General features: G+C 41.6%; 2 protein-coding genes across 32 annotated transcripts in view; one reads left to right on the top strand and one right to left on the bottom strand.

Moving 5' to 3' along the window:
- The window catches only part of PPFIBP1 (PPFIA binding protein 1), a 203,192-nt gene that overhangs the window by 67,756 nt on the left and 107,744 nt on the right, over positions 1-27,692 (top strand). For 3 of the 31 annotated variants that reach the window (XM_069585504.1, XM_069585498.1, XM_069585488.1), the window contains exon 1: positions 26,506-26,617. The exons of the other annotated variants lie outside the window; for them this stretch is intronic. The gene's annotated coding sequence lies outside the window, so the exon portion shown is untranslated. Of the gene's footprint in view, positions 1-26,505; positions 26,618-27,692 lie in introns of those variants that run through there. 31 annotated transcript variants of the gene reach the window in all.
- Positions 18,898-20,346, bottom strand: C3H12orf71 (chromosome 3 C12orf71 homolog). Its single transcript, XM_070292328.1, has 2 exons — positions 19,864-20,346; positions 18,898-19,200 (listed from the first exon to the last, which is right to left on the bottom strand). The coding sequence occupies exons 1-2, from the start codon at positions 20,344-20,346 to the stop codon at positions 18,898-18,900; spliced, it is 786 nt and encodes a 261-aa protein (XP_070148429.1).

Genomic DNA, 27,692 nt, shown 5'->3' with positions numbered 1-27,692 from the left:
ACTGAGGTTCAGAGAGGTAAGGAGGCTACAGATAATCACACAGCTAGGAAGGGGAGGAACCTAGAGTGAACACCATGCTGTCTGACTTTTCTCATTTGCCATTTTCTAAATAATGTTGAAAGCCTCATCCTGGCTCAGTTGTTGTTGAGTTGAATTCCAGGTTCAGAATGGAACCTTCTGGGTTGTGTTCTTAATAGGAATGTGGTCATGATTCTTCTAAACCTTGGCTATAGTCTCAATAAGAAAGGAAGTTAGAGAAACATCTTCCCAAGTATGAGAGGTACTTTTGGTATCTGGAAGGGGAGTTAAGAGATCTAATGTCTAGACTGACCTTTCCCCGAATTTCTGTGTGTCTTTGGGTTACTTAACATTCTCGGAAAACAGTTACTATTATGCCTGTTAAGGAGAGCAGACCAGATGTTCTCCAGGGTCTCTTTCAGTAGGCTTTTTATTGAAGTATCTTATACACAGAACAGAGTACACAAATTGTAAGTGTTTGGCTTGATGGAATGATTGTTACAAAGTGCACACATCTGTGTAACCAGTGCAGGAAAACAGAAAATTACCAGCCCCTCCAACTCTCCTCCCCTAATGCTCCCATGAGTAACCAATTTCCTGATTTCTAATGCCATTGATACAATTTTGCCTATTTTTATCATTTATATAAATAGAATCATATAGTTTATATTCTTTTGTGTCTGGCTTATTGTGCTTATTATGTTTGTAAAATTCCTGAATGATATTGTATATAGTTAATTCATTTCATTCTCCTTAACTATCATGGTATTCAGTTGTACATGTATTTTATAGTTGCTGGCTATTTCAGTAGCTTCCAGTTTGAATGTATTACAAATAGTGCTCTCCAGGGAATGTTTTTGTGCACATCTTTTGGTGATGACTTTATTTTGGTCAGGGACTAAATTCAAGCAATTTGAATTCAGCAGCCCTGTGGAGTGATGTTGAAGTAAGCATCTTTGAAACCAGACAAGTGGATTTTAGGAAGGCAGGTGATGTGTCTGCTTCAGCATGATGTTCTAAATGTTGCTGGTCAGGAATTTGGAATCCTCTTGAGGGTGTGGCTGGGCAGAAACCCTCTATGATAAGTGTGTGATGATGTAAGGTTTGCTCTCCTGGCAGTGGAGGGCTTTGATTCGTTTCAGGAAGGTATGATAGAGCAGAGAAGTCAGATCCAGAAGACAAATGTGTTTGGGCTACCCTAGAAATGATTAGGATATGTCACCCGCCAGATCAAGAATCTGGAAAAGTGATAACCCAGGGGAAGAACCAGCTTATGAGACCTGAAGAGTCTAGGAAATGAACAGAGAAATAAAAATTGATTTCAGCAGGCAGGTGGGAGCTCTCAAAGCATTTTTAGACAAATTTATTAAGTCTGATGAAACTCTTGGTCTCTCAGTTATGTCCAACTCTTTGCAACCCCATGGACTGCAGTCCACCAGGCTCCTCTGTTCATGGGATTCTCCAGGCAAGAATACTGAAGTGAGTAGCCACCCCTTTCTCCAGGGAATCTTCCTGACCCAGGGATTGAACCTAGGTCTCCTGCATTGCAGGCAGATTCTTTACTGTCTGAGCCACAAGGGAAGCCCTTGTTAAGTCTAACTCCTGTTTTAAGGAAGCTTTGAAAAACCATTCCCTAAAGTATGAATCTTGAGTCAAGAATGAACTTAATGAAATTAACAAACTAAGAACAAATGTATTTTTCAAGTAAATACAGGATGTGAGTGTGTGGGCTTTGCCGGGAGACTGTTCTGTGTCAGATCACAGCTTCACTTTCTTTCCCTGTAATCTTTCCCACCAGCTTCCTGATGTGTAAAATGGGGATATTGACACACCCACCTTGTAGATTTCCTGTGACAGGGTACTTCCATAGTGCCAGGAGTGTGCTGGGTGCATTGCATTGGCACTAAGAATGATAGCCATTATTCTTATTATTTGTCTGATTTTTACTGTGATGTTACGTGTTTGACTGCATCAGATACTTGGTAGAAGCTTTCAGATTATTTTTTTAAAGTATGAGATTAACATAGTGGTTTTTTTTTAAGTGTGGAGAACACTAACAAAAATATTTTCCGACTTGCCTCACCTTAAACTGAAACTCAGAGGAAAGCTGAAGGGAAACATTGTCTGTGTGTCCTTGACAGGTCCCTCCCCAGCATGAGTCAGTAAAGACACTTCTGGTTGTGGCAACTGCTTTACTTGGTTGTTTCAAGAAGAGACCAGACGAGCTAAGATTCACAAGAGAGCTGGGTCATTTTGCACAAAGGAAAATCATGATTTTATTTATTTCACTGTCAACTTGTATCAGGCATTTTGCAAGTAAGTGTATGTATGTAGCAGGGAGCTTTAGTGAGAGGCCCTGTGGGTGATTCACTACAGACTGCAGCTGGTATAGGGTGTCCATTCCAACTGACTGTGGCTAGTGACGTCTTTCCACCTGTTGGTAAATTCTGGACTAACTTTTGGGGCGTCTGTTGTAGATTAAACGTAATTTTGCCCTCAGTGAGATTATGATCTCACAAATGAATATTTGTTCTATGAAGGAAACTTTTAGAGTGATTTGAGTCTAAGACAACATTTGACCCAAGACTCTGAAATTCTAGTTCTGACTTCTCTACAGATGATCTATGGGACTTCAGGTATAGCATTAATTCTGGGTCTCAGTTTTCTCATCTGTAAAATTAGAAAGTTAGACTTTGAGGCAAAGGAGGATTCTGTGAATCTCTGAAGTTAATAGTGTCTAGTTTGGGGTGTAGTTTTATTTTTCTAAAAGCTGTATTCTTTCATGGGTTTTCCCAAGTCAGAAGGTCTTATGACAGCAGATTTTGGCACTTAACAATAGTAGAGGAAGGAACAGTTTTAAGATATGACCTAAGTTCATGAAACAGTTAATGTCCACTGCAGATAAAAAACAAATGACCTGACTGTTGTGACTGACGTAAAGTTACGTGAGTATATATAAATTCACTTTCACACTTGCATTTACTTTAACCAGCTTTCATACACTTGCTTTATTCATTAAAGGATATTTATGTTAAACAACATAAATATATATTCAAGACACTGTATATGGCATAACTGGATTATGGAAACTGCGTTGGCTTTATCTCATGTATCTATGTAAATTCTCAGTTCTCACATTACAGTCCCACAGTTGGGTGTGTCACAAATTTGAGTTTGTTTTGTTGTTCCACATGTTGAAGAAATTATGTTAAAAATTATATTTGAAAATGAAACACTGGATTCAATTGAATTAATAAGAATCCTAAGTAGTGTTATCACTATTACTTTTAAGTAATACTCAAAATAATTGCTTTTAGGTTTGAGCTCTATGTTCTTATACCCAAGGGTTCTTATTGTTCAGTCCCTAAGTCGTGTCTGACTCTTTGCCACCCCAGGGACTGCAGCATGTGAGGCTTCCCTATCCTTCACTATCTCCTGGTGTTTACTCAAACTCATATCCATTGAGTTTGTGATGTCATCCAACCATCTCATCCTCTGTCACCACCTTCTCTTCCTGCCTTCAATCTTTCCTAGCGTCAGGGTCTTTTCTAATGAGTCAGCTCTTCACATCAGGTGGCCAAGTATTGGAGCTTCCGCTTCAGCATCCGTCCTTCCAGTGAATATTCAGGGTTGATTTCCTATAGGATTAACTGGTTTGATCTCCTTGTAGCCCAAGCAACTCTCAAGAGTTCTCCAGCACCACAATTTGAAAGCATGAATTTTTGGGAACTCAACCTTCTTTATGGTCCAAGTCTCACATCCGTACACCCAGGCGTATGCTAATAGCTGATGTAGGAGGACATATAGGAAATATTTAAAGTAAACTGAGAACTTTGGAATATTTGTGCTTTGACCCATTTAGTTGTTCTGGCCAATGGCAAACGAAATACTATTTGCCTAGTGTGCAGGCAACACCCTGGTCTCTCTGATGTAATCACGGGTGATGGTGGTGAAAGCTCTCTGGTTATACTAGCCTTGAGGCTGAATAGACCAAGTACAGGAATGAGGAGGGGGCTCATCAAAGCCTCTTCATCAGGCGGAGGAAGGCTCTGGGAAAGTGCAGGTCATTCCTCAGGCTTCCCATGGGATCATTCTACCTGCTCGTGCAGTGGTTTCTAAGAGGCGATTTGCAGCCACTGAGGCAGTGTCCTTTCCCAGAGAACTTCCCCTTTTGTGTTCTCTGTCTGTACCCTTCTTCCAGTCTCTATCATTTTATTTTTTTATTTTTCTTTTGCCTGTGCTGGGTCTTCATTGCTTGTGGCAAGTAGGGGCTACTGTGCATTGCGGTGCACAGGCTTCTCATTGTAGTGGCTTATCTTGTTGTGGAACACAGGCTCTCGGCATGGAGGCTTCAGTAGTTGTGGTGCATGGGCATAGTTGCCCCGAGGCATGTCGAATCCTTCTGGACCAGGGATCAAATCTGTGTCCCCTGCGTTGGCAGGTGAACTCTTAACCTCTGGACCACCAGGAAAGGTCCCTATCACTTTAATTATTACGGGAGATTTGAAGTTTTCTAACTCCTGACTACATATTTTGGACCAGATATTCCTTATTCTAGACAATTTGTACTAAACATTCTGAAAATACTACTTGGAGATGACTATCTTGTCCGGAGTCATGTGTCACATATGTGGTTTTGTCTTGTGCTTCTTTGATTCCTCACAGCCTGAGATAATACATAAATAAATTTGTTCATTAAATTTACGAAAGCTTTTCCTTTCCATTTTTCTTCCCTCTAGTAATCTCTCCCTGTCTCATGAAGTATCTAAGATCAGCTTTGCAATCAAATGGAGATTTAGTTGGGCTGTTAGAATCCCTTAAGCATCCCTGAGTGTGAGCGTGAATAGATGGAGTTCAAGGGCTGCTCGAAGTTCTTGTCTGAACTGGCTGAAGTCATAGTCATCTATTTATTCTTGGTTGTTCCTTTTCCCTTCACCTCTTGGGAAACTGGTGGTCAGCGCCTTTGACTTTCTCTCTCCTTAATCCAGATGTGCAAGAGGGTAACTGTTGACAGAGAGAAGGAAATGTTTACATATTTAAATAATCAATATGTAGGGGGCATGTGTGCAGGCTTGCGCATGCACAGGCTCTGTAACTGCAAGGTGGTATCTGTTTCTATTAAGTCGCCATGCATATCCACAGATGATGAGGAGGCCCTAGCATCTAGAATGGCACTCAGGTGTGTATTTTCATCAGTGTTTTAAGGAGGAATTAGGTTGGTGGGAATTCTAACTCTTAGTGGATCTGTGGCTTAAAGTTATGATATTTTCACTGATATATTTAAAATGGATAACCAACAAGGACCATGGAACTGTGCTCAATTTGATGTGGCAGTCTGGATGGAAGTGGAATTTGGGGGAAAATAGATACAAATTTATGTATCTTATGGCTGAGTCCCTTTGCTGTTAACCTGAAACTATCACAACATTGCTAGTGAGCTATACCCCCAATACAAAATAAAAATAAAATTGTGATGTTTTGGGGAAACCTGGGTTCTGGCACCAGAATTTCAGTTAGCCAGGATCTCCATTGCTTTGAGAGTGAAGTGAGATAAGTATTTTCAGTCATTCTTAAATCCATTACTTAGTAGTAGCTCAGGGCTTTGTGCTGAAGTTAAAGCTCCAATACTTTGGCCACCTGATGTGAGGAGCCAACTCATTGGAAAAGACCCTGATTCTGGGAAAGACTGAAGGAAAAGGAGAAGAGTGCAGCAGAGAATGAGATGGTTGGACAGCATCACTGACTCAGTGGATGCGTTTGAGCAAGCTCTGGGAACTAGTGAAGGACTGGGAAGTCTGGCATGCTGCAGTCCCTGGGGTTGCAGAGAGTCAGGCATGACTTAGGGACTGAACAACAACAAACACAGGACTTTGTGCATCAGAATCACAGAACTGAAGTTGGATCCTCAGGATGTGTTCAGTGTTCCTTACATACTATAATGGTGGCCTCTCCCAGAGATGCTCCAACCAAGAGGCGACTTAACTTAGGGGTGTGGCAGTTCACAGCCACTGTAGCAGGAGCCATTTAGTCTTCAGGCAAAAAGAAAGTGTTCTGTCTCCTTTTAAATATTACATTGCATTCAGAGTTTGAAATAGCCTTGACAATTTCCTGTGGCCATTACCTTGAACCGAGGTGTAATGCCTTGCTGATAACTGACTCCCAAGTTTGGTACAATAATTGTGTTTGTTGTCTGTGTTTTAAGTTTGTATTTCTAAATACATGTTGTTGTACCATCATCTTTTCTTGTTTGTATGTTTGTCTTTATTTTAGTCTCTTACCTTCGTAGTAGTAATTATGCTTGGCTTTGGATACTTGTGCCATTTGATACTGTGATATTAAGAGATTTTAAAAGAAAAGGTCATCAGCTGTCTTTCTGGGCTATTCTGGGCATTTTGTACTATATTTATTTTGGGCCCAGCTTTTCTTGCCCTTGGTTTTTGATTAGCTGTTCCTCTTCCTTGCCTTGGCCTCTCATCTTGCCTGGAAGCGTTTCAAGAGATCTGTTTGGATGACTGTTTTGTTTAACAGATAAACACTACCTCAACCTTGGGAGAGAGTCAAGATGACAGGATGGAACTCTCCATTAATGTTTCTGGATCCAAGGCATGAAATCCCTGGAGCAGAGAGTCTGGCCTCTTAGTTTAGTACACTCATGTTGGGAAATTGTTTCATGCTTTGAGATTAGCTTTTACAAGGGAAATGTGGGATTCTGGGGCATTCTCAAAAGTTTTGCATAATTTGGTGGGACTTAAAGTGTCTTACTGTTTATAAATTAAAGAATGATAATTTGACTAAAAAAGTGGGCTTTCTGGTTCTTCAGGGTCTAAATTGATCTTAGCTGAGGTCTGGCACAGACCACTCCTTTCAGGGAGCTTTCACTAAGATTATTGGGGTTCTCAAAAAACCAGGTATTGTATAAAGCAGAAAATAAATGGTCTTCAAGGAGTATCAGGCCATTAAGCATAAGACGTCTCCCAAGAGAAAACGGTAATGCCTCCAATACCCATTTACTTTGACCTTCTTTGAGAGACTGTGTCTGAGTGACTCTTCAGGGACAGAAAAAAAAACAACTAATTCTACTGAAGTGTTATAATACCCAGAAGGTGGTTTCTTTTTTCTTTTTTGTCATTTTTTTTAAAATTGAAATACAGTTGACATACAATAACATTAGTTTTAGCCATACTTACAAGATGGTTTGACATGTGCATACATTGTGAAATGATCAATGGACATGAACTTGGGCAAACTCCGGGAGATAGTGAAGGACGGGGAAGCCTGGTGTGCTGCAGTCCATGGGGTTGCAAAGACTCAGACACAACTGAGCAGTTGAACAACAGCAGCAGCACCATGATAAGTCTGGGAACCATCTGTCCCCACGGTTGTTATAACACCATTGACCATAATTCCTTATGCTCTGTGTTACATCCCCATGACTTACTTGTTATATAACTGGAGGTTTGTACCTCTCAACCCCCTTCACCTATTTCACCCACCTCCACATCCTCCTTGCTCTGACAGCCAGCCATTCATTCTCTTTATCTCTGAATCTGTTTTCATTTTGTTTGTTTGTTTTTTAGGTTCAACATATAAGTGAGATTATGTGATATTTGACTTCACTCGGTAGAAAGTGATTTCTGCTTCCTCACTTTGTGGTCTTACTGAATCCTCAGGAGGTAGAGCTGGAAAAAAAAAAAAATCAGTGTGTTATGGCTGGTTCTTTGCACTGAAAATCCAGCTGATTCTTGTTATTTGTAGTAGTTACTGTCTGTAAAGTTGCCAGAACTCTGAAATAGTGCTTACTGAGCCATTGCTCCTAACGGATACACAGGCTTAGGTTCCTGTGAGCTTCTGTCACAGTGTTTTCCCAACTGACCAATGCATAACCTTGTTTCTGTTGCAAGAGACCTTATTTCATGTTGTTGATACATTAACATTGAACTCATGATGAACAGCACTGTAACTCACGCTTGAATGAAACTTATCTGACACGTGCATTTTCTGTCCCAGGCTCATCACAGCTTTTCTTGCATTTAGAAATGCTGAAGTGCTTGGGAACCATCTTAAGCACTGAAATCACCAACCAAAAGCATGTGAGTGTGAAACATGACACAGGATAGATCATGGAACACTTACTTAATTTTTTTTGGCCACACCATGTGGTATGTGGGACCCTAGTACCCTGACCAGGGATCAAACCTGTGTCCCCATCAGTGGAAGCTTGGAGTCTCAACCACTGAACTGCCAGGGAAGTCCCTGGGACACTTATTTCTAGTGGGAGAGCTGAGCTGAAACGAGAAGGCAGAGCATTGCCTTGTTAAGCCTCAGCTGGGACTGTGCACATGGGCACTTAAATTTTTTGTTGCTCTGTGTATGGCCATGAACAACAGCAGAAGCACCATTGATAATGGTTTTGGGGTTACAAATAAATTTTAGCTAGTGGGAAAATTCATAAACATCTACTGTATAATATAAGCAAAATAATCCCAGATATTGTAGCAGGAATCTCCTTCAGCTCAGCTTTATAGCTCATGTAGAAAGCCAGTCATTCAAGGTAAAAATGTATTTCAAGTTGGTGCTATAACCAATATCCAGAACACATTTTTTAAATAGCGTCATGTAAAAGTGAAAAAGTGAAAGTGTTAGTCGCTCAGTCATGTCCTACTCTGCTTACCCCATGGACCATGCTCACCATGCTCCTCTGTCCATGGAAATCTCCAGGCAAGAATACTGGAGTGGGTTGCCATTTCCTTCTCCAGGGGATAGTCCCGACTCAAGGGTCAAACCTAGGTTTGACCGGCATTGCTGGCAAATTCTTTACCATCTGACCCATCAGGTCATCCCAACTTCAAGTAAAATGAAGGCTAATTAGTAACTCCTTTTGTTGAATATAAACGATAGTTAACTCTTCTGATGCACTTTGAACATCCTGTAGAATAGGAACAACGTCTTGTGTATCCTCCTGTTCCTGGCATGAAGGGTAATGCCAACACATAGTGGCACCTCAGTAAGTGAATGAATAATAAACAAATGAAAGAGCCAGGAGAAATATGTTCCATGGTGCCTGGGTGCCTGAGGGCACAATAGGAATCTAATGCATCATTTCAGCTTAGATAATTTCCTGTCCATTAACTCATGTAAATGCTTATTAACCATCAGAGAGAGTAGTGTCTTGGATCTGGTGTAGCATGGAGGGCATCATAGCTGGGCCTGAGGATGGAACAGGAGTACCACCAACCATTTTGAGAAAACTACTAAAAAGAGCTGGAACTGCATTGGACTTCTTCCATCTCACCATGGAGCTAGGCTGGCAGCATTTTTTTCTCTAATATTCCTGACACCAACTTCTCTCCACTTTAACCTCACTCCCACACTGCTGTTATTAGAAACCTCTCTCTAGGTCATGGATTTGATCATGTCAGTCTCTTGCTTCAAGAACTCCGTTCTCCCCTAAGAACCAGTTCAAAGCTCCTTAGTAACCTGGCTCCATCCCTCTACCTCAGACTTCAGACTCTTACCATTGCACCCATGCTCAAGCTAAACTGGACCCATCCCTGGAACCCAGCCATGCCTTTTAGGATTTACAGTCGTTGCATAATGTTGTCTGCTCCTTCACCCAGCTCTTCCTTTCAGCCCTAGCTCAAATTACAGCCCCTGTGCTATGTCTGGCAAGATACCAGTCTCTCCCTAAGTAGACTCACATGTTAATGTTCAGTAGACATATTTGAATGAGTCAGTGCATCTAAATATTATGTAGAACAGTGGTCCCCAACTTTCTCGAACCAGGGACTGATTTGGTGAAAGAGAACTTTTCCAGGGAGCAGGGGTTGGGGTGAGGGGTGGTTTGAGGATGATTCAAGTGTATTACTTTTATTGTGCACTTTATTTCTAATCTAATGCTTCTGCTGATCTGAAGAGAGGTACCAGTCCTCAGGCTAGAGGTTGAGAGCCCCTGATCTAGAGAAAATAGGAAGCTTTGAAATGTCTTTAAAGCAAAAAGGAGAGGCTAGACCTCAGTTTCTACTAAGGCAAGTAAAAAGCTGTGGCTGCCTTTTTGTTAAGTAGCTTTGTCTGTTGTACAGAACTGAGCTTTTCCACTCAGGAAACAACCTACACTTGGCCACACTCCACAGCCCCCAATATAAACATCCATGGACTAGACTTGATTAAAGTAGAAGCAAGTGAAATTTTATGTGTGCAGAAGTTACATTCAATTTCAGATATTATCTGTTTCAATTATTTCCTGCAGATTAGCCATTTCAAATATTCCAAATATTTATCGTGGAGCTACTATATATTAGAAACTTGGCCAGGGGCTTTGATGCATGAAAAAGATAAGTAGAACGCAGGGACTTTTGTCTAGTGGGATGAAAAACGTAGAAGCACATTTCTGTAAAACAGGATAAATTGTACACTTACTGCAGGTAGTGATGGTAGCACAAAAGAAGGTGAGACTTATTTTCAACCTGCTCAGTTCCATAGAAGAGCTTGGATTTAATGTGAGCCTTAAAGGGTACATTTGGGAGTAGGTAGGTAGCAGGGTAGACTGAAGGAAGAGCATGGTTAGAGCGGTTCCAAGGGGAGGGAACCGTGTGAACAAAGGCACTGAGGCAGGAAAGTACAGGGAGCAGGGATAAGTAGGGCAGGGAACGCAGGGGTGAGGGAGGAGCATTGTTAACCGAGACTGGGAGAGCACATCATAATCTGGTGGAAAGAAACGTAATGGCAGTGTGCTTGGACTTAATGCTGTAGTCATTAGGAGCCATGCACAGTTTTAAAACAAAGGAAATATAAGACAGCAAGAGCAGCTGCTAAAATTTGTCAACATTTACTAGGTGTCAGGCACTTTTATTTAATCCTTACTGTAGCACTTTGAGATGAGTACTGTTAGTATCACATTTTATAGATCAAATGGAAAACCCAGAGAATTTAAGTAACTTTCCTAGGATCTACCACAAATAAGTGGTGGACCTGGGACTTGAAGCCTGCAAGTTTTATTTAAGAACTTGGTTGTGAACCTGAATGTGTAGGGTTTAGGGAGTCTCTGAACTTTCTCAGTTGTTTGCAAAGTGTTTAGTATATATGAATGTGTGTGTTTGTTTAAGAGAACATCTAAAGCTTTAATCATATGAAAAGTATGTTCCATAAAGGTTAATTAAGAAAGACTATGGTAGCCCTCTCTTTTGCTCTCTATAGTCCCTCAGGATGTTCAGTGCATTATATGGTGACTTTAGGCTTATGTTGCTTCTTACACTGGAAGAAGCAGAAGAATATAGCTCCAGTCAAAATGAAACATCACAGCATATATAAGAATTGTTATTATAGTATTATAAGTGGCAAGCTCTTCTTGATCTGTGAGAAACATGGAAAATGCTCAAGAAGTTCTTTGAGGAGTAAACATGAGCTATCCAGATCATAAAACTTATGATAATTTTTAAAAGAGTTTTTTGATGTGGACCATTTCTTAAAATCTTCATTGAATTTGTTACAATATTGCTTCTGCTTTATGTTAGTCTTTTGGCCATGAGGCATGTGGGATCTTAGCTCACCAGCCAGGGATAGAATGCACTCCCCCAGCTTTGGAAGGCGAAGTCTTAACCACTGGACTGCCAGAGAAGTCCAAAATTTGTGATAATTTGAAGGCAGAAAGCCTGGGTCTCCATTAGACAAACATCATTCTTACAAAAGCTAAATAAACTCCTGAAATTTGAAATGTTTTTGAAAAATGCCTAGATGCTAATCTTCTTCAACTGTTCCAGTTTGTTTTTTTACAGTTAGAGGGACTTAGGGGATGAATATGTATTAACCTATGAGACTGTAAATTCCTTGTGGCTAGTAGTGAATTCAAAGGCAGGTGTCCAGATGAATGAATCCACATTAAAGAATTACCCAGTTTATATCACTTGAGAAATCAGACTAATACCTAAGTTTTGTTTAGAGTGAAAATTACCAATGATTTAAATATGTACATCTTTAAGTTGTTCAAGCTGGTTTTAGAAAAGGCAGAAGAACCAGAGATCAAATTGCCAACATCTGCTGGATCATGGAAAAAGCAAGAGAGTTCCAGAAAAACATCTATTTCTGCTTTATTGACTATGCCAAAGCCTTTGACTGTGTGGATCACAATAAACTAGAAAATTCTGAAAGAAATGAGAATATCAGACCACCTGACCTGCCTCTTGAGAAACCTATATGCAGGTCAGGAAGCAACAGTTAGAACTGGACATGGAACAACAGACTGGTTCCAAATAGGAAAAGGAGTACGTCAAGGCTGTATATTGTCACCCTGCTTATTTAACTTCTATGCAGAGTACATCATGAGAAACGGTGGGCTGGAAGAAGCACAGGCTGGAATCAAGATTGCCCGGAGAAATATCAATCACCTCAGATATGCAGATGACACCACCCTTATGGCAGAAAGTGAAGAGGAACTAAAAAGCCTCTTGATGAAAGCAAAAGAGGAGAGTGAAAAAGATGGCTTAAAGCTCAACATTCAGAAAATGAAGATCATGGCATCTGGTCCCATCACTTCATGGGAAATAGATGGGGAAACAGTGGAAACAGTGTCAGACTTTATTTTTTGGGGCTCCAAAATCACTGCAGATGGTGACTGCAGCCATGAAATTAAAAGACGCTTACTCCTTGGAAGAAAAGATGACCAACCTAGATAGCATATTGCAAAGCAGAGACATTACTTTGCCAACAAAGGTCCATCTAGTCAAGGCTATGGTTTTTCCAGTGGTCATGTCTGGATGTGAGGGTTGGACTGTGAAGAAAGCTGAGTGCCAAAGAATTGATGCTTTTGAGCTGTGGTGTTGGAGAAGACTCTTGAGAGTCCCTTGGACTGCAAGGAGATCCAACCAGTCCATTCTGAAGGAGATCAGCCCTGGGATTTCTTTGGAAGGAATGATGCTGAAGCTGAAACTCCAGTACTTTGACCACCTCATGCGAAGAGTTGACTCATTGGAAAAGACTCTGATGCTGGGAGGTATTGGGGGCAGGAGGAGAAGGTGACGACCCAGGATGCGATGGCTGGATGGCATCACGGACTTGATGGACGTGAGTCTGAGTAAACTCCGGGAGTTGGTGATAGACAGGGAGGCCTGGCATGCTGTGTTTCATGGGGTCGCAAAGAGTCGGACACGACTGAGTGACTGAAGTGAACTGAACTGAAGATGTTACTATCACTGATAACTCAGATGGTAAAGAATCTGCCTGTAATGCAGGAGACCTGGGGTTCAATCCCTGGGTCAGGAAGATCCTTTGGAGAAGGAAATGGAAACCCACTCCAGTATTGTTGCCTGGAGAATCCCATGGACTGAGGATCCTGGTGTTCTACAATCCATGGGGTTGCAAAGAGTCAGACACCACTGAGCAACTAACACATCACACAGGCACAGCAAATATGATACTTTAGTAACAGAGATCTGGATTCCCTACTTACTGGATTTTTTTTTTAATGTTTTTTTCCCATCTTTGTTTTAACGTTCTCTATTTTATATTTTTTTTCCTGAACTGCTTGAAAGTGTTTAATATACAGCCCCCATTCAGATTTTTCCAATGATTAAAAAATATCTTTTATCATAGTTTCATAGATTTGGAGGATTCAATAAGGATGGTAAATAGCAATTGGTTGTCAGATCTCTTTTTGTCTTTTTGAATTATCTTGTCTCCCTCCCTCTTTTGTTTTTTCTTGTTTTGCATTTCATGACGTTAACATGTTTGAAAAGTCTAAAACATTTGTTTCAAAGTATATCTTTCAATAAGGGTTCATCTGACTGTTGGTTTCCTAATGATTAGATTAAGATTCAACAGTGCTAGGAAGAATACACTTCTTCTCTTTAGAAAGTATGTGATAGTGGTTAGGCTGGATTTAATCACTGGATTAAGTTGGTGTTCACTGGACCTCTCATTGTACAAGTACCTAATCCCCTTAATAAGTTATCTATCAGGTAATCCTTCAGGACCATATGTATATTTTGTTCCCTGATACTCAAGTCATTCATCCAGTGTTTTTAACATTCATCTTGAATCTTTATGCGAATCAGTTACCAGGTTGGTGGTTGCAATATGGTAAGTAAGTAAGTAAGTAAAGTCACTGAGTCGTGTTCGAGTCTTTGTGACCCCATGGACTGCAGCCCACCAGGCTCCTCAGTCCATGGTATTCTCCAGGCAAGAATACTGGAGTGGGTTGCCATTTCCTTCTCCAGGGGATCTTCCCGACCCAGGGATCGAACCCGGGTCTCCCACATTGGAGGCAGACGCTTTAACCTCTGAGCCACCAGGGAAGTCCACTAACTGAATTTTTGAAAGTTACTTTAGTAAAGAAAATTTCTCCTTTTTACCCCCATCCCTGTTTGGAAAAAATCTAGACCCCAAAGACAGGTGGCAGAGGAGCCGACAAAAGTGAAACTCAGAAACAACTGTCCAAACACATATTATTACTTTCAGTGTCAGAAGTGTTTTATTTTCTGAGTGGATGTATAGGAAGAAAGTTCTAGAAAAGAGAGAGAGAGAGAAGTGTGTCTTTTAGTTTGGGGGATTTGTCCTTAAAGTAATAAATCTTTGTTGGTGCAGATGAAGAACAGCAAAACAAATCACCTTTCTGATTTCCTTCTAGACTGAGAGCATTCAATTAATAATGATATGAATTTTCTTTTTTTTTTTGAGTTCTTTTTATTTTATTTTAATTTTATTTTAATTTTTATTTTTACTTTATTTTACTTTACAATACTGTATTGGTTTTGCCATACATTGACATGAATCCACCACGGGTGTACATGTGATCCCAAACATGAACCCCCCTCCCACCTCCCTCCCTACAACATCCCTCTGGGTCATCCCCGTGCACCATAATGAGATGAATTTTCATTCAACAGCCACAATCTGAAAAGATATTTCATGTCTGCCTTCCTATCTGAAAATATGCTTTATAAATAGTTCTTTAAAGGCACATTAGTTGAAATCAAATGGGCATCTCAACCATGAAATTCCTGTGAAAGGTAGATAGTAAACAGAATTGCTTAGGAGGGGGGATTCCTTGATCTAGACTTAGAATTCTTTCAAGAATTATCCTAAAGCATTATACCTCCCCTGCTCATGACCAGCTCACTCAGTGACTTGGTGTTATCTGATGAGGATCTCATTTCACTTTTGAAAGCAAAGTGTTGTTCTCTTTGTTGAGGTAGTGAGAGGAGGCAGGAAAAGATTGACTCTGGACATTGCAATTGAAACCCCTGCTCCCCACCACCGCCCCCCCCCCCCCCGCCCCGGCCGTCTTGAGATTAGCAAGTACCCTGAATGCAGTATCAGTTCTCTTGTTTGCAGTTCATGATGAAAAGACCTATTTTTGAAGCTTGTTAACTATCCCTCCTGCCTAGACAAAACTATTCTTGAATACTGGGGTCATTACCAGAACTCTATTAATTCAGTTATAATTTGCTTTGTTTTTCTTTTCATTGTTTTGTAAGAGGATTTTGTACATTATTGTTGTGATCAGGTAGACCTTGGACCCCTTGCTCCCTTTGAGCATTTTCATGTTATGTTCTTGAAGTTTGGAAAAGTGATTTGCCCCTATTTTGCTGGTATGGTATGATCACATACTTTTTTCTCTTGTTGAGATCTTGCTGAGTGAGAAATTGGTGTGGCATGAGGTGGTCTGTGAAATTTACTTTAACCAATCCTAATTCTGTGTTTGGAGACCGCTGAATACTCCTTACATTTGTTTGATAATTTCTTACCCTGCGTGCTGGATTGTATTACTGTGTTGTTACAGAGTCTAGAATATGAATAAGGCAAAACCTTGCTAATTCAAGCATCTGAGCTTTATCACAAAACTGAGAAGTTCACTTGAAGAAATTAGATTAGCACATTGCCTGGCAAGCACAGTCATTCTCCTAGAGTCTTGAGGTTTCTGCAGAGCTGGAGTCGCTCCATGACCATGCCAAATTTGCTCTCAGTTCTCTTGCCTTGTGTTAGTCTCCTCCAGCCCCAGTCCATTGGATACAACACAGAGCAGAGAACCTGGTCCTGGTTTGGCATGCAACTAAGAGCTTCGTAGCATATTTGACACCATAATAAATGAGGAGGTACTGAAATATTTCCTGTTTTTAAACACTTTGACTCACTTTCTAAGATGTAGCAGAACAATCTCAAAGAATATTTGTAATTATAATTTTTATAAAGAATATTTATTATAAAGGCTTGTAAAGTACATTGAGTCATAGAGGTGAGTTCATACTTGTCAAACAGGTTTATACAACACTAATTATTAGAATAAACACTAATATGTTGGAAATAAACACTAATATGTTGGAAATCTTCCGAATGAACAGGGCTTCTTTTTAATGTGGGCAATCTTATAGTAGTTCACTTGGGGTGAGTTTTCCTCAGAGGTTGACTTATTTAATAAAGAATTGAACAGACAGTAAGAGTGGTTACAAGTTCCATGATGGTAGGAGCTGTCATCTTTCTTTTAGGTGTATTCTAGTGTCTCATCTAAAGCAACAATAAGGCTCCATATATATTTGTTGAATTAAATTTTCAAATTAATGGTGCTAAGTCACTTCAGTCGTGTCCGACTCTGCAACCCCATAGATGGCAGCCCACCAGGCTCTCCCGTCCCTGGGATCTTCCAGGCAAAAACACTGGAGTGGGTTGCCATTTCCATTTCCAATGCATGAAAGTGAAAAGTGAAAGTGAAGTCACTCAGTTGTGTCTGACTTAGCGACCCCATGAACTGCAGCCTACCAGGCTCCTCCATCCATGGGATGTTCCAGGCAAGAGTACGGAGTGGGGTGCTATTGCCTTCTCCGTCAAATTAATAATAGTTGCTAAATTCTTCTGGCCTTAGTTTTTCCGGTCTGTAGGTCACCACCTCCCCTGACCTTCTGCAGATAGCCATTTCCTCTTCTTCCTGTCACCCCCAACCCTGCTTTCCTATTCTTGATCCTGCTAACCAGTAACTTTTTTGACTTAAGGAATAGGAAGTCTAAGCTATTGTGTTTCATTAAAAAAAAACAAATATGTAGGAAAAAAAAGAGAAATAGAATATATTCAAATCTTAAAATGATTATATAGAGATAGAGCACTCTATAGCAGACTCTGTTAAGATCTTGCAGTAAAAAACAAAACCTGGTGCTTGTCTTCAAGAGGTCAGAGTCTAAAATAGTCATATCAAGAGAGCTGAAACATACAAGCCATGGTGTGAAGGTGGGGACTGAGGGACAGCTTAAGTAAAGTTGATGATGTCAACTGCAAGAATCACTTTTGGCCTCTTAGCAACCCTGGAGCAGTGTCTTTAAGGATGAGTGCCTCAGGCAATGGGGGACTTGAGAAGGCATTGCGGGAATTCTCCAGAAGGTGGAGAAGGTAATTCTGTGTTTGTGTGTTGGCTCTTGTGAGAGAAGGAAGACTGTTGTTCTATTGGGGAATTTGGAGAGTGTAGATTAAAAGATCTGGGAAAAGAAAAGGGCAGTCATTGTCAGTGCCCGTGGATGTGGTGGATGTGCCATGGCTTGAGAAGGAGGGGCAAAGTCTGCTCCTGGAAGGAAGTGAATGAAATTCATGGGGTAATGAACTCAAAGTCTTGGTGAAATCAGGAAGCAGCTGAAGGTGAAGGAGGGCATTCACATGAGCTAGTTGAATTGGGAAATTTTCTCAGAGGTAGATAAAGTGAGGAGTCGGCTGTGCAGAGACTCAGGGTGTAACCATGGACATAGATTGCTAAAAATGCACTATTCTTTGATTTCTTCATTCCCATGGTACTTTCTTTCCTGGGACAACATCCTTGCCTGTGTCAGTCATGTATAACCTGCCAGGGTTGCACACTTTAACTCCATGCCAATTTGTAAAGTCCTCCATTTTAGACTAACCATATTTGTGAATCAAAGAATCTCATATGTGAAACCTTTTAAAATCAACCTACCCGTGTTGAATTGGTTATTTAGTATTCAAGGTCCGTTTAGTCAAGGCTATGGTTTTTCCTGTGGTCATGTATAGATATGAGAGTTGGACTGTGAAGAAGGCTGAGCGCCGAAGAATTGATGCATTTGAACTGTGGTGTTGGAGAAGACTCTTGAGGGTCCCTTGGACTGCAAGGAGATCCAGCCAGTCCATTCTGAAGGAGATCAACTCTGGGATTTCTTTGGAAGGAATGATGGTAAAGCTGAAGCTCCAGTACTTTGGCCAGCTCATGCGAAGAGTTGACTCATTGGAAAAGACTCCGATGCTGGGAGGGACTGGAGGCAGGAGAAGGGATGACAGAGGATGAGATGGCTGTATGGCATCACTGACTCGATGGACGTGAGTCTGAGTGAACTCCGGGAGTTGGTGATGGACAGGGAGGCCTGGAGTGCTGAGATTCATGGGGTCACAAAGAGTCGGACACAACTGAGCGATCGAACTGAACTGAATGGACCATGTGCATACTCTTACTTGCCATGACCCTTTATAGTCATGTGTTTACATGGCTTTATTTCTTAAATAATAAGTCAGCTGGAGGCTTCCTTGGTAGCCTAGTGGTTAAGAGTCCACCTTGCAATACAAGGGACATTGGTTCGATCCCTGGCCTGGGAAGATCCCACATACTGCTGGGCAACTAAGCTATTGAGACTGTGCCCTTAGACTCCATGAACCACAACTACTGAGCCTACATGCAGCAATTACTGAAGCCTGTGTTCCCTAGAGCCCATGCTCTGAAATAAGAGAAGCCACCGCAGTGAAAAGCCCCCACTCACCACAACTACAAAAAGCCTGTGTAAAGCAATGAAGACTCAGGGCAGCCATAAATAAATAAATAAATAAATTCTTTAAAAGAATATATATTTTGTTTACTGGGGAAAACAACTTGTGGGGATTGTAGAATAGGGACTATCAAAAAGTTTAAAAATCTGGTGGTATGGGGTATCCTAATTCGAAGGATTCTTGAGGTTGGACTCTCTTGCTTCTGCGAGAGAATCTTTTCTTTTGTACCAGTTCACGGGGGTGCTCAGTGGCCTCCTTGGGGTCCTCTCTCCCCAAAAGTGAAGAGCGGACTTGGGGCCTTAGCCAGCGGAAGACCCACCCGAACTTCAGACACGAGAGGGCTGTGCTGGAGTGAGTGTCCTCCTTCTCTGGTGGACCTGATAAGACTGAGGAGATCTCTGCAATATCTGTCCCTTGGCTGCCAGTTGCCTCGCTTATTGTCTGCCAAGAAGACAAATGTTAGATATGTGTAACCTGGACGACAGTGGGGCCAGTATATGTCCATTTAGGGAGCTCAGATCCTTCAACTGGCTTCCCTGGTGGATCAGATGGTAAAGAATCTGCCTGTAGTGCAGGAGACCTGGCTTTGATCCCTAGATCAGGAAGATCCCCTGTTGAAGGGAATGGCTACCCACTACTCCAGTATTCTTACCTGAAAAATCCCATGGACAGAGGAGCCTGGCAGGCTACAGTCCATGGGAGTCACAAAGAGTCAGACGTGACTGAATGACTAACACACAACCCAGCTATATGTGCTCAGTTTCAGTACTCATTAATATTCACACACACACACACACACACTCATATTTTGGTCATAATTGTTGTCTTTACATTGCTACCCTCTTCTCTGTCTCAGGGCCCCTCAGTATTTTGCCTTCCCCTCTGCTCTCCCTTCTATAGTGGGGAGTAATGCTCCATGCGTTCCCACCTGGACCCTCCACCAGGCCCATCCTGTGCTTGCCTGTGAGGCACTTCTCTGCTCACCTTAGCAAGCTCCTGGTTCTGAAGCCTTGGAAGAATCTCTGGAAACTGGTTGACATCTTCATTTTCTAGTGGGTTGAGCTTGGCCAAGTCTTGACAGCTACCATATTCTTGATGACTAGCCTGAGCCATACCTGGAAGGGAGCTGCTAGGCAGCTGGGAGTCTTCCTCCTGAGCAGATTCAGGGAAGACAGAGTCATCATCTTTGTCATCTTTCTGGTTCTCTAGAAATTTCTCAAGCTTTTGCACAAGACCATCCAGTTTGCTGAGAGTCATCTGTGTCTTCTCTTTGGGGTGCTTGTCTTTGTTGTCTCCACTTAGGTCACAGTTAGCGGTCGAGTCTGAATTGTTAGAGGCCACGTCAACATCCCAGGCCAGGGTGATGCTGAGTTTGCAGAACTGCTCTGGGCCATCCTGTATTTGGTCTCGTCTCGCCAGGCGCCTCCCTGTGTTTTCAGTCCACCATGACCCTTGGATAGGAGGGACAAAGTGGACTGAAGGACCTTCAGAAGACGAGTCTTCGCAGGAGAGGGTGTCCTCACAGGGGAAGTAGCCCACAGAGAGACTCAGGTTTGATTCAGAGCTGCTGGAGAATGAGTGCACCATGGAGTTCGGAGGCTCAAATCTCAGGTCTCCCTCATCCCAGGGATCTTCAAAAGAGAAAATCTAAGTGGGACTGGGGAGCAGAGGAGGGCAATATGGTACTTACCCAATAACATGATCCGTTCTTTTTTCTATTTGGAACTATCCCACTCTGAGAGAAGTTCATCTGTTTTACAATCTCCAATGAAGAACAAAAGAGGCAGCCCTCTCCCTTTAAAAACCTGCTCTATACAACCCTCTCCGCTAAGCATCTTCACTGGATGCCTCCTATCATCTATGACTACAGTTGAAAAAACTTGTATCATAAAAGAAAAATGATCATGCTGTGAAATTTGAAAAATATAAAAAAGTGTGAAGTTGAAAATAAATATGCTTGTGATTCCCCTGTCCAGAGATAATGATAATCATCATGAAAACACTTTGGTGGATTTCCTTATAATCTTTTCTTTTTATTTATATGTACTTATGTGTATACAACAATATATATATGTGTGTATATTCTATGTACCATCATGTGTATATGTAGATATGAAAGTCACATCAGTTGAAACTGAGATGATTATGTTTTATGGCACAACGTGAAAGTAGTTCAGTCCTGTCTGACTCTTTGTGGCCCCGAGGACTATACAGTCCATGGAATTTTCCAGGCCAGAATACTGAAGTGGGTAGCCTTTCCCCTTTCCAGGGAATCTTCCCAACCCAGGGATTGAACCCAGGTCTCCTGCACTGCGGGCAGACTGGACTGCAAGTGGATCAAACCAGTCTGTCCTAAAGGAAATCAGTCCTGAATATTCATTGGAAGGACTCATGCTGAAGCTCCAATACTTTGGCCACATGATGCAAAGAACTGACTCACTGGAAAACTGACTCACCCTGATGCTGGGAAAAATTGAAGGCAGGAGGAGAAGGGGACGACAGAGGATGGGATGATTGGATGGCATCACCGACTTGATAGACATGAATTTGAGGAAGCTCTGGGAATTGGTGATGCACAGGGATGCCTGGCGTGCTGCAGTCCACGGGGTTGCCAAGAGTCGGACACAACTGGGCAACTGAACTGACTGAACTGATGGCACAACCTACATTAAACATGTATATGGCTATTCTGTCTTTTTTAACCACTTTCTTATTAATGACTTAGTTATTGTCTTTAATAGACACATCTGCAGTAAAACCCCTTGTTAATAAATCTTTGTGTCTCTCTTTATGTTTTTATAGGTGGGTTTAATCGATCAAAGGCCACAAATGTATTAAAGGCTCCTAATAGTTGATACCAAGTTGCTTCCCAGAAAGGTTATAGCCATTTAGATGCGTGTCCTTCCACCCTCTGATGGCACTTTTTCTATGATGTCCCATAGAAACACGGGGAGAGGGTAGGAATACACAGGCACACATGCATGCACCTGTTGTAGTCTCTGTAATGTTCTGCCTTGGTGGCTGCCCACGTGAGAGGGGTGCTGCCAACTCCTGAGCCATAAACTGGGGACATGAAAAATCCTTCAGGTCCTGAGTCTCAGTAGCTAAAAGTCCAACTGCCAGAAGTCTGTGTTCTGGGACTGTTGGTTACCATGGTAACAGAAGGACCCAAGTTAGAGTCAGCAGTGTGGGAAGAGAGAAGAAAGGAATTGAAAGCTACAGGAGCCAGTGCCTTGCTCCCAGAATATCCCATCCCCTCATCAGCTCGGCTGACAAGACTCCTTTTGATGGCAGAAGGACAGATGCCATGACAGTCCCTTCCATGTCGGTGTCCAGGATGGTTCCTGTCTTGAGGGAATTTAGAACCTATTTGGTGAAATGGACATAAACAGCCTTTTAAAGGACAGAATGGTAACTGTAGCAGCAGAACTTAAAACTAATATTGTGGGAGAACGGAAGGAGGTACCTGTGCCGCTGGGGTGGAGATCTGGGAGGGGGTATCAGGAGAAGCCTCCCAGAGGAGATTCCGTCTGATCTCAGTATTTAGTGGGATGTGGAAGTTAGCTGAAAAGGAGGGAGTGACTGGGGGAGAGGACCTTATGAGCAGATGGGACACGTGAGCAAGGACTCCCAGGTGAGAAACAGCCAGGTGTGGGGTGGAGATCAAGCATGAAGTGGTAAACAGGGTCACTAAGATCATGGAAAGCCTTCCACCCCTGTTAGGGAACTTGGCTTTTATCCTGTGAGCACATACTCAGGTAGTGATTTCGTTTATTAGGCATTCTTCTGGTTAACTCAAAGTATATTGAATGCTCAACATGATGAAAACAAGCAAACAAAACAAAACTTCCAGTGCACTTGGCACAGCATAAATGTTATTGGTTGGCTTTCACGAGAACAGAATGAGTAGCTTTGCCCTGGGTTGAGAAATGGACGGAGGGAGACGAGGTGGTAACAGTGGGCCTAGACTCGACTTCATCTGTGTCTGAGTGAGAAAGTGAGGGAGGAGGCAGAGGCCAGCTTAGTTTCTGCACCCACTCTCCAAATACAGAAGAGGGCACAGTCAGTACTGGGGGACAGTTTCAGAACTTAAAAGGTTGGCTGCTGCTTTCGGAGAGTAAGGGTGGGATACGTGTCATGGGCAGGGGGCTTGATTGTAATAATACTTGGTTATTTCCTGGTGTTAGAAGAAAAACGTGAAGGTGGATATGGACAGGTATGGAGGAATGCATTGTTGAGGACCTCGGTTATTCTTCTTTGAGCTTCCCAGCTAGGCTTTGGCCTTATTCCTGAGGTTGTCTGTATTTTACGCCAGTTCTGTTACCTGGATCTCTGTCCTTGTTGTCCTTGTTCTCCTTTGACAGTCTCTTCAATAACATGAGGTGCCTTGATTTTTTTCTAGACTTTGAGCTTTGCTTTTCCTTGTCATCCTCCTCTGCTGACACCCCTGCTGACCTCACTAGGTCCTCCCACTTCCTGGTCTACCCTCCCCTTCCCAATGGCATCATGGAATTATGAGGGGATTGGTGAGATATCTGGGGGGCACTTTATGGGTGGAGGTAGTAAGTCTTTCATTGTCTGCTTCCCAAATGTGCAAATTCTGAGGACAACTGAGTTATGTAGGATTGAAGGCAGTCAGTCAGTTGCAGAGGCTAAACAAAAATTAACCTTTCCAACAGCAGAATCATCTTAACAAATGTAGTTACAGCAACTGCCAGCCTGGTCTAAACTGTGGGGCTGTGGGGTACTGTTTCTGGGTCAATCAGTGATTCTCAGGAAGGGAGTAGGGCTTCCACTCAGAGTTTCCAAGGAATGGAGTGCATATGTAATTGGAAAAAGTACATGTTATATTTAAAAAAAAATTTTTTTTCACTTAAGTATAGTTGATTTACAGTGTTGAAAAAGCATGTTCCTAAATTAATATTGTTTAGAACTTTTTTTGGTCACTTTAAAAAAAAATTTCAAGTTACAATCAGTATTAAAAGAAACCAAACAGTTTTTATATTTATCCAAAAAGAAGCATAGGTTTCAACACACACACACACACACACACACACACACACACACACACACTAAAAGGAAGAAAGCCAAGAAACACTGGTCTGATTTAAAGAAATCGAGCTCATTGGAATCTATTAGTTGCTAAAAGATCTTTTTCAAACTTTTCCTGTCTTTATTTCCACTTGACAAGATTATATTTAACGTTTGCTACGTTTGCTCAGTATCAGTACAATGCTTTTGCTGTTGTACTGGTTAAATTTCTCTTGCTCTTGCTTCGTCACTCAATCGTGTCCGACTCTGCGACCCATAGACTGTAGCCCGCCAGGCTCCTCTGTCCATGGGGTTCTCCAGGCAAAAATGCTGGAGTGGGTAGCCATGCCCTCCTCCAGGGGATCATTCCGACCCAGGGATTGAACCCAGGTCTCCTGCATTGCCAGGTGGATTCTTTATCACTGAGCCACCTGGTCAGTCCCGCTGGTTAAATTTCTAGGTTTTGTTAGATTATTTTCGGTCAGTCTGTTTCAGGAGTTATGATGTCCTGGTGTGAAAAATAGGCAGAATTGGAAATGAGAAGACACCATCTATACTCTACAGAGGCCACATGGCAGGTGACCACAGATGCCGCACATTCCATGAGGGTGTGGTGTCCTAGGTTAATTCTGGGGAGCTCAGGTCAGAAGCAGCCTCCTCTATAGCATTTATTGGCCACTTACTGCATGCCAGGTCCTATTCTAAGCACTTTGTATGTGCTTATTGTTTAATCTTCACAGCTCCCCAATCAGTTAAGCATCATTAGTTGCCCTGTTTTACAAAGTACCCTGGAAAAGGTAATGGCAACCCACTCCAGTGTTCTTGCCAGGGAAATCCCATGGACAGAGGAGCCTGGTGGGCTTCAGTCCATGGGGTCCCAAGAGTCAGACACGACTTAGCAACTAAACCACCACCACCCACAGACAAAGGAACCAAGGCTTGAGCAGTTACGTACCCTTCCCACATCTCCAAACCATAAACCCTAGAACCTGGGTTCAGACATAAGTGGTCTGGCTCCAGAGCTCGAACTCTTACCCTCTACACACTCCTGTCTCTTGGGAGGCTGACCACCTGCCTCCTCCCTGAAAGATTCCTGGGACTTAGGCCAAAATTAAACCTGTGTTCTGGTGCCTTGGAAGAAACTCCTTTGAGTGGAACTGTGTATTCTAAGTACATAGACCATAGGACTGGCCCCAAGCAATGGCATCCACATTTGGAGCAGGCTAAAATGAGATTTAAAATAAATATTCAGCTTCCTCTTTGGCGTGGTGAGATCTGGATTCCTCTGCTCTGGCTTTTCATAAAAACTCTATGACTGCCTCCTAGGGCACTGGGAGCCTAGAAAAGGATTCATGAGTTCCTTTCTTTCCATGCAGCTGGAGTGAAGTTCTGGGAGAAGCTGTGTGCTATACCATTACCCATGCCAATGGAATGCTTTGAACTAAACATAAAAATTTAAGTGGGAAAAAATTATTTCTCAGCCTAAACTACTAAAGTATAGAATCATCCTGAAGAGAAAAGAGCTTCACACAGGGGAAGCATCAGAGAAAACTTGAAATCTTATATATTTGTACATGCTGCCATTTCTTGGTATACTTTCTCTCTCTCTCAGTATATATATATATATATATATATGTGTGTGTGTGTGTGTTTGTATATATATATGTATACATATAGATTTCATTATAAATGCATATGTGTATATATATATTTAATATACTGCTCAAAGTCCTTGAAACTTGCCTTCTTACCTACCCCAGAAAAAGGATACTCACTGTTAATTGCTTGTTATATATTCTCCAGGCCAGAGTACTTGAGTGGGTAGCCATTCCCTTCTCGAGGGGATCTTCCTGACCCAGGAATCAAACCTGGGTCTCCTGCATTGCAGGCAAATTCTTTACTGTGTGAGCTACCAGGGCACCCCTATATATTACATAATTTATTCTGATATTTTTTCCTAAGGCATCATTGAAGTAATAACACATCTTTAGGATGCCATGCTGAGGAGTGTAATCAATTCTAAAAGGTGACTTAGCTTTTACTTCCGATTACAAATCAGAGGATTCAGGGTCCTCATTAACAATACCAGTTATGTTCATTTCTTTCCTAGGGCCTTATTTTGACTTGGTGACCTACCTTTCCTTGGGTCACAGGTATATTATCTAAATAGTATAGCTGGCTCATTACCTTTTCTCTTGAAGCAGAATCATCTATGATAAAGCTCTTGAGGTTTTAAAAATGATAGTATGTGGTGAATTTACAATGTTTTAGAACTGAAGCCAATAATAATGACAAGTTTAAAAATTGGAATGCTTCCTCAAATCCATTTGACTTGATGGGATTTAGAGCCTAAATATATAAAGTGGAAAGTTTCTGACTTAGAAATTAAGCTACTATTATGGTTCATTTTATGTGTTGACTTGACTTGGCCACAGGGTACCCAGATATTTGGTTCAGCATTATCCTGGGTGTGCCTGTGAGGGTGCTTCCAGATGAGATTAACATTGGGATCAGTAGACTGAGTAAGGCGAGTAAGGCAGATGGCCCCTGCCTAGTGTGGGTTGGCCTCCAATCCTTTGAAATGGGAATAGAACAGAAAACTGAGGAAGGGAGAATTTGCTCTCTCTGCCTGCCTGTCTTTGAGCTAGGACATTGGTTTTCTCCTACCTCTGGACTCAGACTGGAACTTACATCATCAGTTCTCCTGATCCTCAGGCCGCTGGACTTGGACTTGAACTGCTCTGTTGTCTCTTCTGGGTCGCAGCTTGCAGAGGGCACACCTTGGGACTTTTCAACTTCCCTAACTTGCATGAGCCGATTCCTTATAGTAAGCCTCTTTTGTCATTCATATGTGTGTGTGTGTGTGTGTGTGTATGTGTTGATATACATACACATTCATATGTCTACTATTGGTTCTGTTTCTCTGGAGAACCAAGACTAATATAGCTACAGATTTTTCATCTTTGAAATTATGAAATATTTTGACAGTATAAAAAGATATCACAAACCTGTGATATGGTACACTAAGGACATAGCTTCATTTTTGTGGTAGTCTTGCCCATAATGTGTAATCACAGCCTAATAATGAGACAGTATCAGACACACTTCATTTTTGAGACACTCAACAAAATAACCAGTGTCAAGGCCATGAGGGCAAGGAAAGACTGAGAAGCTGCAGAAGACTCGAGAGAAATAACTAGATGGTATTATCAGAATGGGAAAAGGACATGAGTGGGAAACCTGGGGAGACTTCATTATGTTTTTAATTTTAGTTAATGGTGTTGTCCCAAAGCTAAATTTCTGGTCTGATTATTGTACTATGGATGCGTAAGATGTTAACATTAAGGGAAGTACGGTGAAGATACATGGATACTGTATTTGCAGCTTCTCTGTACATCTAAAATTAGGTCAAAATAAATTTTTGAAAAATAATAGATAAGACTATAGTCAATGATTTAATACCTATAATACTTACAACTAAGTTTGGTCAGGTCAACATTTTGGCATATTTGACCCATTGTTTTTGTGAAAAGGAATGAAATGTTGGAGATGAAACTTAAGTCCCATTGTATTCCTTCCCTGATCCTCATCTTTCCCCACATCTCCCGGGAACACTGTCCTGAATTTGTTTTATTTATCTTGTGCTGCTATAATGTGGTTTTACATATTAATGTATTGTTTTACCTTCAGAGACAAAAACCAACATATAGATTTACTTGGACTACATAAATATAACTTAAATGGACTACAGTTCATGCTCTTTAGAAAAGAGGACGTCCCCATGGTTTATTTTGGTTATAAGAACTATTGTGACAAAGATATCCTTTTTCCAGATCGAATTCTTAGCTGAAATTACTTGAGGGATTAGGGAGAGGATGGGTATAATTTCCTACGTTCTATTT

This window comes from Ovis canadensis, chromosome 3, assembly GCF_042477335.2.
Source record: "Ovis canadensis isolate MfBH-ARS-UI-01 breed Bighorn chromosome 3, ARS-UI_OviCan_v2, whole genome shotgun sequence".
In the NCBI taxonomy this organism is placed as follows: Eukaryota; Metazoa; Chordata; class Mammalia; order Artiodactyla; family Bovidae; genus Ovis; species Ovis canadensis.
The sequence above is the reverse complement of the archived record's forward strand: the minus strand, read 5'-3'. Positions and strand labels throughout refer to the sequence as shown.